At 56.8% G+C, this 12,479-nt stretch overlaps 1 protein-coding gene across 5 annotated transcripts in view; it reads left to right on the forward strand.

Moving 5' to 3' along the window:
* The window catches only part of NF1 (neurofibromin 1), a 93,987-nt gene extending 87,504 nt beyond the window's left edge, over positions 1–6,483 (forward strand). For all 5 annotated transcript variants that reach the window (XM_068154925.1, XM_068154927.1, XM_068154930.1 and 2 more), the window contains one exon: positions 1,875–6,483. In XM_068154925.1, the coding sequence (XP_068011026.1) occupies positions 1,875–2,017 (143 nt within the window). In that variant the 3' untranslated portion in view covers positions 2,018–6,483. The remainder of the gene's footprint in view (positions 1–1,874) is intronic.
* Positions 6,484–12,479: the final 5,996 nt, after the last annotated feature.

The following is a 12,479-nucleotide window of genomic DNA, read 5'->3' on the forward strand; positions in this document are numbered from 1 at the left end:
CAGAGAAGTGTCTGCACTTGGCTGGGATCCTGTCTGCTTCACCTCCACTCCACAAGCCTCCTGCTGCCTTTGCTGGAGCTGCACCTGGGCAGGAGCAGTTCTTGGCTGCCTTTACTGAGCTTTGGTTGGGAGCCCAGACTCAGTGCAGAGGGCTTTGTAGGTACCTGAATCCACTTCTCTGGTAGCAGGGATCAGCCTCTGCCATGGTGGCAGAATTCTGCAGGCTTACAAGTCCTTCCTCCCTCCACCATTGCCCTGTGTGGTGGCAGCCCCTGGGCTCTGGCTGGAAGGTTTTGCAGTCTGCCAGCTCTTCCTCCTAGAGGATGCAAAAAGCAGAAGAGATTTGAGCCAGACTCCTTCATTTGCTCAATCTTCTCAAAACTAGAGTCAGGAAGGGCTCTGTGGCCTGAAAGAGCTGAGTGTAGCAGGTGCAGGTGCTGGTGTGAGTGCTCTGGGAACAGAGGGGAGCCTTCATCTGCCCTGTGGGCATCTCTCTGCTATGTCCCATTTCAGTTGCCAGAGCTGGCTGGGGGAGCTCAAGGAGCAGTTCTCAGCCCTGGCTGTTCTCATGCTGTTGTAGGAGGGTAAAGCCAGAGGTGGATCAGCCAGCACCTGCAGGCCAAGGTGCTTTGTCTCTCGCTGCTAAGAGAGATCAAGCTAACAGCAAATTCAACCTGCAGCTTGAATGGGGAAGAAAGGAGTCCTTTGAAGGAGTCCTGCTGGGATGTGGTGAGCTCTGCTCAGCTGAGCACACTGCTGGGTGTGAGCAGGGCCCTCACTTCAGCACATGGAGGTGATTTTTCTGGCCAGAGTCAGGGCTCTCAGTGACCCCCAGGGTGTACATCTGCTCCCCAGAACGCTTCTCATACTGCAGTGAAATAGCTGTGTCAGATTGCTTACTTGTGAGGCACCATGGGCAGGAGATTGTGTTCCATCTGGGCCTGCCTGGGCTAGGGTTGATTCTCTTCACAGCAGCTGGCATGGGCACGTTTTAGATTCGGGATCAAACTGGTGCTGAGCAGCATTTGTGCTGGGCAGGAGCTGCCCTGGCCCTCGTTCAGCCCCTGGAGAATAGATAGGAGTGGGCAGGAGGCTAGAGGGGGCCAGCTGGCCAGTGACCCCGGCTGGGTGCCAGGCAGCAAGCTGCTGAGCGAGGGAGGGGGGAAGGAGGTGCTGGGGGATCAGGAATCTCCTGCCTGGGGCTGGCTGGGGGTGGGTCTGCCCGTGGGGGTGCTGAGCCGTTTGCATCACTTGGTTTGGTTTGTTTCCTTGCTTCTTCCACAACCCTTCACCACGGCTTTCATTCTAACCACGACACCCGGGGCTTTCTTGCTGTTCCTCTTCCTTTCCTCTCCCCCTGCCCCACTGGGGGTGCTAGGGAATGACCGAGCAGCTCCCTTTGTCCTGGCCTTCAGCTTCCACCGGGAACGCTCAGTCCCGTAAAGCCCCCGGGCGCCGGGCAGCACGGCTCGGCACCGGGCAGCACGGCTCGCCCCCGGGCACCGGGCAGCACGGCTCGCCCCCGGGCACCGCTGCGGGCTGCTCTCCGCCCAGCGCTGGTTTGAAGGAACCGCCGCTTGGCAGCGGGGCAGCGCTCAGCGGGCTGCGGGGCACGGCGTCCCCTCCTCATCCAGGCCGTGGCTCCCTGCACTGGCCCCGCTCCCGCTGCCCCTTCGTCCGGTCCCGGCTCCGCTGGTCCCGAGGCTCCGGCGCTGCCGGAGAGCGCCCTCTGGCGGCTCCGGGCGGTTCTCTCTTCCCGGATCCCTTCCCGTTGCCGTTCCCGGGGTTTCCGCAGCCAGAAGCGGCCTCTGGGGCGGCCGGGACGGGCCGGAGCGGGGACATACAACCTCGGCCCTTGTGTTGTTTCCCCGCAGGGATCGACAAGGAGAACGTGGAGCTCTCGCCCACGGCCGGACACTCCAACAGCGGGAGGATGCGGCACGGCTCCGCCAGCCAGGTGCAGAAGCAGCGCAGTGCCGGCAGCTTCAAACGCCACAGCATCAAGAAGATCGTCTGAGCGCTGCCGTGGCGCCGCAGCTCTGGGCTCTTCGCTTTGGAAAACGACTGACACCCGCGGGCGCCTCGCCGAGGGCCTCCACCGGTTGTGATGCTGCACTTAATTTTTAACCTTCCCATCCCGCCAGCCGTTGTTGCCAGATGATCAACTCTTGAGACATTGCCTGAGTTCTAATGCCTTCGTCTCTCCCCTCCCCTTGTCGGTTTCAGCCACTCTTTCCCAGCCGCTCGCGTAGGTCCCGCTGGAGCCGCGGAGATCTCCAGCGCTGCAGAACGCATCCTGTCCAGATCCGAAAGCCATTGCCATAGCCAGCCCCACCCTGCTTCCCCTCTCTGCCTTCTCTGTCCCTGCTCTAAAGGAAAGGGTTCATCCTTAACCCTCTTTGCACATGTCTCAAGGTGGTGGCTGTACAAGCCAGGGGAAGTTGCTCTAATCCTGGTTTTAATCCAAACCTGTAAGATTTTTAGCTGTGGACTTTCTTTTACCGTCGTTGGGACAGCCACAGTGCAGTGAGCTCAGCCAGGAGGGGGTGATGAGGTTCAATTTCTAGTAATTAGCAATAAATTGGAGAGGACAAGGAGGCTGCATGAGTCTCTCTCATTCCCCAGGCCCTAGCTTCACGTCCTTGGACTGTGTATGCACCAGGCTGGACAACCTGGGGTGTTCCAAAGCCAGTTCTGTTTTGCTGTACTTTGACTGCACTAAAGAGGTTTGGTGGGGAGGGAACCCCAAGAGCTGACTCCTGCACTGTCACTGCAGCAGTGTCCAGAGTCATTGCTTCTTTCTTCCCTTCACCATTTCCTTTAGTACTGCCCTTCCCAGCAGCTTGCCTCTCTGAGCACTCCTGGCAGAGCACCCAGCAGGGTCTGGAGGGGAAAAATGCCCTGAGTGCATGAAGTGCCTGCTGGGAGGTGGCATTTGGCAGAGCTGCTTTTGTGCTGCCCCTGCAGCGCTGCCTGACCAGCAGCACTTCCTAAGGTACCATGGACTGAGAGAGAACTGATGCTGGGGGAGTGCTGCTGGGGCAGCCAGGCCTGTCCCTGGGGCTGGGGCTGGAGGGGGTCACACCAACTGAAGCTGCTGTCACTGTGAAGGCCTGGCCAGGGCTGCGCTGCTGCCGGCTCCCAGCTGCCTGCTGGAGCTCGGAGGCCAGCAGAGCTCCTGGGCCTCTCGCCTGGGTGCTCCTCAGGGGGCTGCTCTCAGACAGCTCCACTTCCCCAGCCCAGATCCCTCTCCTGGCTTAGAAATCAGCAGTCTCTAGGTGGCTGTAAGGACAAAGCAGTGCCCCACCCTCCCCAGCAGAAGGGTGCAGTGCCCTTGGTGGCTGTCAGTAAATCAAACTCCACAGCTAAATGCTGAGAGAATGGTACAATGGAGAGTCCAGGTTTGATGGCTGTAGAGCAGCATTCCCATCTGTCCACACAGTAACAATGTAACATGGATGTAAATAAAAATACCTTTATTGTATTGATTCATAGAATAACCATTTAATTTCCTTTAATTTGTTTACAGTCCTGGAAAAAACTATGAACACAAACTGAATATGCAAAGAGTTTGCCAAAAGGAGAGGAAACCTTAGAAGGAGGAGTCCTGAACCAGAGGCACTGGGAAACACAAAGCCTCCTGCAGCCAACCGAACCTTTCCCTCCTTGGTGTGCAGGGGCTGCAGTGGCAATGTGGTGCCTGAGGTGACACAGAGCCAGGGGAGGGCTGGGCAGGGCTGTGTGTAGGATGGAGCTGCTGTGTGTGTCAGACTGGGAGTCACTGGTGAAAGCTGTTCTCATCTCACAGACCACCACAGGCCACCCTTGGCATTGCTGCCAGCCCACAGCCAGGCCCTGCCCTTCCTGTTTTGAAGACAATGAATTGTAGAAACCTGCAGGTTTGCAGGCAGGAAGGAAGAAGATCCTTGTGGAGCTATTTGCTGTTAGAAGAACCTGGGCTGCAGCTGTTCCTCTGGGAGCAGGATTTGTTTAACCAGAAAGGGTGACTGGAGCTGCACTGCCCCAGGGGTCCCTGGGCAGGGTCTGTCAGTGTTGTGTTGCCAGTGTAAAACCAACCTCCCTCCATCAGAACTGGTGCATGCTTGGAGTACTGAGTGTGAAACCAGGCTGGACAGGGATTGAACTTACCCCCCCTGAGAGCACCAGAGCTACTCCACTTCTGCAGCTACTCAGTCCCCCCTGAAGCAAGCTGTGGCCCTTTCACAAAGTCAACAAAATGCAGCTTACTCTCTTGCTCATGGCAGGAGAGGGAGGCAGTGCATGCTGTGGTGGTGTGGCTCAGGGAGAGGAGCTGGGCCTGCAGAGCAGGGGTGTCCAAGGGGTCAGGTGGTGGGGGCTGCACTGGGGTGTAATGATGGCCAAGACTCAATTTGGGATCACAGGAAGGGTCTCTCTCAGCAGCAGCAGTTGGGAGGCTTGTGCTGGGCCCCAGGGGAAGAGTTGGCCTTTCCTGGGTGGCTCAACTTCTCCTCATTAGCTGTTCAGTGCCTTACTGCCCCTGCAGCAGCCACTGCTGTCATTTGGCCTTTTTCTTTTCCCAAAACCTCCTGTATTTGTTTCTTTTTCCCTATTACGGACACTCTCCAGCCTGCTCCATTCTCTTCTGTGACACCTCTGGGTCCCCAGTCCACCCTGCTTCCCTTCCCTCTGTGACACTCCAGTGACCAGCAGGTAGCTGTGGGCTTGAGCCTGGCCTGAGGAGCAGGAGACAGCTCTGAGGGCTCCACCCTGCCAGGTGCTGCAGGGGCAGTCGCTGGTTCTGCAGCCCTGGAGTCTCTGTGCTTCAAAACAAAAACCCAGCTGCAGGCAACTCCAAGCTGACCACGCGGACCATGAGCCTGCAGCCCAGGGACTGCCTTTGCCAGCCCTGCTCCAGCACCAGCCCTGCTGCAGCACCTTCCCCGCTGCACACCGACAGCCCAGTCCTGCAAGGACCATTCAGCCTCCTCTTTGTGCTTTGTATTTCCCCTGACTCCAGGGTAAGGCAGTGGGATCTGAGTAGTGCATAAAGCTGTTGATGATGCCAATGTTCCTGCTTCCAGCTGCATGAGGTTTCCCAGGACAGGAAACATTGCCAGTAAGAGTTGTGGGCTGAGCCCCTGGGAGCGCTCCAGGGCTCCACTCCTCAGCGGGTTGGAGGCTTTAGGGCTTTGTTCTGGCTCCCTCTGAGGCTGTCCCGCAGCAAGCAGGTGCTGGTGTGATGCAACCAAGCCCAGCACAAGAAGTCCCTTCTAGTGTTGGCCCCACCATGGTTTCTTGTTCTGTGCTTTTGGCTCTGTTCTTGGGTTGGTTTTTTTTAATGCCATCTCTCCACCTGTAAATAGTTTTTGTGTAAAATTTGACAGAAAGTATATTTACTACACTGTAAATACCTGTGACAATATATTGTATTATTTGGCTTCTTTTGTAAAGCAGTTAGTTGCTGTACATGTGTGGCACACAGAGGGGGAGACCCCAGTGTGAGTAACTGTTGACCCCTCCCCAGCCTCCCCGCTGTTGCGTTACGTCAGTTAAGAGCCAATGCTGTCTACTCTAACCTTGCACACTGTGTATGATTCCTTTACTCCTCCTCCTCCCCTCGGGGCCTCGGCGCCCCCCCTGGATCCGCAAGCGGCCGGCGGCCGGCGCAGCTCCGCCGGCTCCAGCGCTGCTGCCACCTGCAGGCGAAACAGGAAGCGAAGGCAGAAACCTGGGTTCAGAGAGCTGTTGTTCGCCCCTCTGCCCCTCATGTGTGTACTTAACCCACCCCCACCCACCCCCCTTCTTTTTTGTTCGAGGTGAAATGTAAATGCAACCTGCTCGGAGCTGTCGGGAGGTCTTCCCCTTTGCTGTGGGGCAGAGCTGGTCTAGGCTGAAACCCTTTCTCTGTCTCTTGTGACAGATGTGGAAGGGTCCTTGGGGTCTGAACCGAGGGTGCTGGGCCCAGCCCTGGTCCTAGACCTGAACCATCCCTCCCCACCCCCGGTTCCTGTGGGGAAACTGAGAGTGGAGTTGAAATGCTGCCTCTTGGGTTTGTCTTTCCAGACTGGTGCTTTCTCTGTGTGTGTGTGTGAGATCTTGCACAGCGCTGAACAGTGGCAGAGCTGCTTGCCTGTGGAGAACCGAGGGCAGAACTGGGACAGCCCCAGGCCCACTGTCATGAATTCCATGTCACTTCAGTGAGATGACCACAACTGAATGAGAAACCAGAACCTTCCTTTTTAAAATGTAAAATGTAATATTTTAATAAAGCAGCTGCTTGGTCTTTAAAGAACATTTCAATATAATTTGTCTATTTGAGCTTTTCTAGCTTAGAAGCTTGAAGGTTAAACTGTCAGGCAACTTTTATGACAAATGATTAATCAAATCTATTTTTCTTTTAGGGAATCTATTACTTTCCTATTCCAAATGTATAAGTACTTATACTCTGGCTTTGTGACTCGTACAAGGATGTAAAAACACATTAAAGCGTGACTGCATTGACTCCTTCTGAGGCATCTTCTTCTTCCTGCATGCTGGACACACCACTAGGCCTGCTCAGGTGAGGACAGACTGACAGACATGTGGACATACAGCCCAGGGGCCTGGCTGCAGGGGCCAGGAGGGACTGTGAGTGAAGAGCCACAGACTCAGAAGGGTTAAACTTCAGGAGCAACTTTCCTTGACGGTCAGTAATCCTGAATGGGTGACAGTGGAGCTGGCTGCTGTGGGGAGCCCGCAGGAGCTGTTCCCTGCCCTGCACACAGCACTGCTGCAACAACAGCTCTGAAGTTCTTCTCTGCACAGCTGAGCTGCCCTGCTACTTGAGGTCACAAAGCCCTCGAGATCCCTGTGGCCACAGCGAGGGAGTGGAAGGAGAAAGGGTTTTTATTTTCCTGTCTTTGTGCACTGGGGAAAACTATTTAGGGCAAAAATTGCAGCCTTGGAGCAAGCAGCGCTGGCTGAGGCACAGCTGCAACATCCCTGCCCAGCTGCTGCTGCTCAAGGGTTTTATCAAGGGGAAATGGAAGCAAAACACAAATATAAACCGTCCCTGCTGTGGGGGTGGAGGTGTGAGTCCTGCTCTAGAGGCAAGGAGGACAAAGCTGCACAAGGAGGAAGAGGAGGGAAGTTGTAACTCGGGGGCAGCCAGTCTGACCCAGCAGCAGAGTGGCTGACTCCTAAATCGAGCTGGCTGGCAGGGCTCTCCAGAAACCTCTGCCTTGGAGTAACAAATCTTACCACCAGTCATGTTTTAGCCCAGAAGTTTCATGCTCAAGTTCTAGTTCCTTCAGCAGGCAGCTTTCTGAAGTGCCATGAAAAACTGCACAGCAGCAAGCACCAGCACTGGCACCAGCAGCCCCTTTGCTGGGCCACAGGGGTGCTGCCCCTGGGCACAGCTCTTGGCATTTGGCTGCCAGGATCACACCTGGGGGCAGCTGCCAAGGGAAGCATCTGTCCTGCCCCAGTGTGCTACAGGGAGAGCAGCAGGGCCTGTTCCTGCTCTAGCTGCCTGGCCCCAGCAGGGCTCAGAGTCATTGGTGCAGTGCCCACATGCTGCTGGGGGTTAACTGCTGCTGCAGCAACACAAACAGCCAGGGCTGGGGGCAGAGCTGCTCCTTCACATCCCACCATGGCAGGGAGTTCTGCTGCAAGTTGGCCACTCCAGCCCTTGGCACTGCAGCAGGCTCATCCAGGCACTGGAATGGGCTGCCCAGGGAGCTGGTGGAGTCACCATCCCTGCAGGTGCTCAAGAAATGTGTGAACATGGTTTAGTGGCCATGGTGGTGCTGGGTTGATGGTTGGACCTTAGAGGATCTTAGGTGGATCTCAGAGGCCTTTTCCAACCCAAACAATTCTGTGATTCCAGGACTGTCAAGTGGGGTTTGGTTCTCTACCCTCCCCATGGGCTGCTCCACGTGCTCACTGTGACAAAGCTAAACCAAAGCCATGAGTGTGCCACTGACCCTTCCCTTGCACAGCAGCCATGGCCCTCTCTCATGCCTTGTGGGTGTGAAGCCTTTGTGTCTGGGCACAGGTTTCTTGGGTTTGCTGCTATGTTTAACAAGCTCCCAAGTGAGAACAAATGCCAGGGCTGTGTGGGTGGGGAGCACAGGAGAAGATCTCCTGTGATGTGACTTGTTAGAACAAGCAGGGGTTTGTTCTTCAAGGCAGGGATGGAAAAGGCCTGATGACTGCATCTTGAGGGGTAGTCAAATGCTGGTGCTATAAATAGCCATGAGTAACTAACTCTGGGCTGCAGTGAAGCCCACTGAGCCATGAAATCATATTGTCATTTGTTTCTCACAGCACACTGTCCCTCAGACAAGCCAGAAAGAGCTGTTCTGCTTCTGCCCCTGTTAGGAGTCCCCAGAGCAGGAGGGGGCCCAGCAGCTGGAGTGCTCAGCAGAACACCCTGCATGCACTGCAGAACTGGTCACCCAGACACAGGGAACTGGAACAGCCAGGCCCAGGGAGGTGGCCTGGGGACAGGCCTGCCTGGGAGCAAGTTTTCCACGCTCTGGCTCATCAGCTCCACTTCCTGAGGCCTCTTGTGGTTAAGATACAAGATGCCAGGTGAGAGGGCAGTGGTGCCTCTGCCTCACCTCTTCTGGGCTCTATTGCCTCTGCCCTTATTTGCTTTCTATGAAGTTCCTCTGCTGCTATCTGTGCTGCTCAGCTCCTTGCAGTACCAGCCACCATTCTTCCCCCCTTGCTTGGTGATTCCCTTCCCTGGCTGCTCCCTGCCCCTCCTGAGCTCCCAGCAAGACAGACATTCTCCTTCCTGAGAAGCCTGCACTGCATTTAGGGCAGCACCAGGAGGGAGGCTTCTCCCAGAATGGTTTAGGTTGGAAATGACCTTAAAGATCATCTATTTGAGACCCCCTGCCATGGGCAGGGACACCTCCTGCTAGCCCAGGTTGCTCGAGGCTCCATCCAACCAGGCTTTGAACACTGCCAGGCTTGGAGCTTCCACTGGACCCCAGGAGGCACAACTGAACTTGGGGCACAGACAGCACAGAGCAGGGGCTCTGAGCCAAAGTTGAGGCTGGCCCAGAGCAACACCAAACATGCAGAAGCTTGAAGGCCTCACAGCACAAACTGGTGGGGAGGCCACTGGGGGGGGGCAAGGCAGCACCACAAAACAGAGAGAGGAATTTCTCTCTTTGCCCCAAAGAGCAGCCCAGACTCCAAGCACTGGGGATCAAGGAGCAGCAGCTGGATCCTGCTGTGTGCTGAGCTACTCACCTGAAGGGATGCTGATGGAAGGGGGACATGAGGCCATCACCAGCTCGCTGCACACTGTGCTGAAGGCTGCACTTGTGTTTCTCTTCCAGGGCTCCAGCTCCTCTGCTCTCCCTCCAGCCTGTCCTGTCCTTATTCTTAGCTCCCGGTCTCTGAAAGAGGAACAATTGCTGTCGCTGCCTGCATCAGCTGCGGGGCAGACACAGCTGCCTGCTCGGAGGCAGAGCTGCAGGAAGGCAGCCTGGCTCTCCAAGCCACCCAGCACAGCTCTGTGCTAGCTGCAGGGAGAGGAGGGCTCTGCTGGAGGAGGAGAGGGGCACTGGCACAGCTGGCACCACGACCTGCCCCTTGCTGCTGACAAAGCAACAGAAGGGAGCAGAGAGAGCTGGGCCCAGGCTCGTGCTGAGCACAAGGAACCTGCTGTGGCACTCTGGATCCAACTCCCTGCAAAGCAATCCCCTTGCTGGCCTTAATTTCCCAGTCCTGTTTGAGATGTTAATGGGCACCCCTGTAATTTACAACAAAGGCTTGATTAGCCTGCAGGGTGCTGAGGTGCCCTGCCTGTTCTCTTCTCATTTTCAGCAACTCTTTGACTTTGGATGGTGCCAACTTTTCCTGCTGGGACCATTTGTTTGCTTTTAAAATCAGGATGAAAGTTGACCTGGCAGGCTAGGGAGCTCTTCCCACTCATGAGAACTCCAGAGCCAGGAAGTGTGTCTGGAGGAGGACCATGCCCTGGCAGCCATGCAGCAGCTCCCTGCCCTGCCAGCAGTGTCTGTTTTATTTGACATCAGGATCATTTCAGTGTTACTCAACACAAGAGGGTTGTTCTGCCTCCCCATGACAGCACAGCTTATGGACTTTGCTGGAAGAGCTCAGCTCTGCTGCACACAAAGAGCTTAAGATGTTTGTGGTCACCATCTGTGCTGTCCCTGTGACCTCGGGCTAAACCTCTCAGACAGAAGGCATCACACACACCTCAGCAGCCCAAGGGTAACTAACAGTCTGCTGTTAACGAACTTCTGGGATCTTCAGGGTAAAGGCTTTCAAGGAGCAAAGTCTGAGTCAGCTTTGTTGCATCTTCCCCGTGCCATGTGTGGTGCAATTTGTACTCTTTAGGCAGATATTGCTTATTAATCTCTGGCTGCTCCAAACTAAAGGACTGAGACAAGTCAGGAGCTTTTCACCACCACTCACAAATCACTCCTTTCAGGAAGGACAACCCTGCTCAAGCCACGGGGCTGTGATTTTCCCCAGGTTACTCACTGAGGCTCTGCAGTGTCCCCACTGCCTGCCATGGAAATGAACAGCTGAGCAGGGGGAGCTCCAGCCAGCCTGGTCAGCCAGGCCAAGAAACTGCCCTGGTGTCCTGCTGCTGACGTGTCCACAACAGATTTCCTGCCTCACTGCACAGCGTGGAGCACGCTGGCCACAGCCAGGCAGGCTCACAGGCACAGGCTCTGCAGGGCGAAGAACTCGGCTGTACAGAAAGGAAGGAGGCCACTTGTGGATTAGAAAGGAAGATCAGGCTCCCAGAGCAAGTGGTGCTCCCACTGCTCACCACCAGGAGTGACTTTGCTTTACAGTCTCACTTCTCCTTGCTGCCTCTTCTCACCCCAAAGCAAGAAGCCATCTCTCCCTGGCTTATTTCTGCCCTATGCCTGCTGCTGAGCTTCCAAAAGGGGGGGAGGGGGAAGGAAGAGCCTAAGTGGTTCTGCTGGGGAATCCTGAGGCATTTCTGTTACCACAGAGATCCACTGGCAAACCAGGAAGAGTTTCCTCTTTGCTGCACACACTGCAGACCCAAATCCTACAACGAGCAGGGTCAGCAGCGCCCCAGGGGCCACCCCAGAGCCCAGGCTCAGCAGTGCCCTCTGACTGGCAGCAGAAGGAAGCACTGTGCCAGGCTGCACAGGAGAAGCAGCCAGCAAAAGCTGCCTCCTGCGACTCCATGCCTCCCCACGCAGCTGCGTGGGCTTGCTTGGAGGATACACCCCTCCCAGGCTGCTCTGCCCACGCAGCCCCAGGCCAAACTCCTTCCCTCGCGGGTGTCAAGTGTTATTAAAACAGGAATTAACCACAAAGGTCAGCACAGGACTTTTCCCAAGGCATGGCTGCTCCTCGGGTTGCTGCAGCCACAGCCCCTCCTCTTTCACACCACTCTGCTGTGCACTCCCAAGCTCCTCAGAGTGACTACAACTGTTTCCCACAGTCTCCTCCAAGGGACTTGCCCAGAGCTGTCCTGGAAGCTACTCTCAGACAAGCCCTGATGCCCCAGAGATGCCTCAGCAATGCCAAGCTCCACTGTTCTACTGTGTGCCCCCCACCAAAGCCTGAGAATCCTTGGGACACAGAATCACTGTTTGCTCTAAGGGAGGCAAATGCTCTGCCAAACGTTGCAAGTATGTAATAAACTGGAAACAGAATTATCCCTGAATCCCAACTGGGCCCTGCTGCAGCCGAGCAGTAACCCTGCCGGGTCACAGCTTGTCCTCACTCTGGCTCAGCCTGGCGCACAGCAGCTCCAACCCATCACTGCTGTAGCTGCCGGCCGCTGTTTGCTCCCTGCCCAGCATTTGCTAAGCACGCAGAGCACCTGTACAAAACTTGGTATAAAGCACGGGTTCAGCTCTCTTTGCTTGTTTGAACAGCAGGGTGGAAGCCAGCGCTGCCCGGCTGCAGAGCAGCAGAGAAGGGCTTTGGCTCCGGGGCTGGGATCAGCCGAGGGATCGCAGCAGAGAACAGGGCTGAGCAGTCGGAGCGGATGCGGGCGCTCATACGCAGCCTTTCAGGAGGAGATAGGTGCAAGAGCCATCCCCGGCCAAACCCTCCATTACAGCAGCTCCGCGGCCGCTGGCAGAGGCCCGGCCCGGCGCCCGGCGAGGCGCAGCGCCGCTGCCCGCGGGGGACGAGGGACACGCAGGAGCCAGGCGCGGCCAGCGCTGACCAAAGCTCGGCGGCAGCGCCGCTGCCCGCGGGGGACGAGGGACACGCAGGAGCCAGGCGCGGCCAGCGCTGACCGAAGCTCGGCGGCAGCGCCGCTGCCCGCGGGGGATGAGGGACACGCAGGAGCCAGGCGCGGCCAGCGCTGACCGAAGCTCGGCGGCAGCGCCGCTCCTCCGCTCCGCGCCCAGCCGGGAGCGTGAGAGGCGCGAGAGGCGCAAGGGAAGCCTGCAGGCAGCAGAGACGTCGCCCCCCGTACGCCCCCCCGCACCCCCCCCGCCCCAAGCGGCGCCTCCGGCACCGGCGGCGCG

Source organism: Melanerpes formicivorus, unplaced genomic scaffold (assembly GCF_026170545.1).
Source record: "Melanerpes formicivorus ecotype bairdi unplaced genomic scaffold, bMelFor1.0.p_v2 SCAF_29, whole genome shotgun sequence".
NCBI lineage: Eukaryota > Metazoa > Chordata > Aves > Piciformes > Picidae > Melanerpes > Melanerpes formicivorus.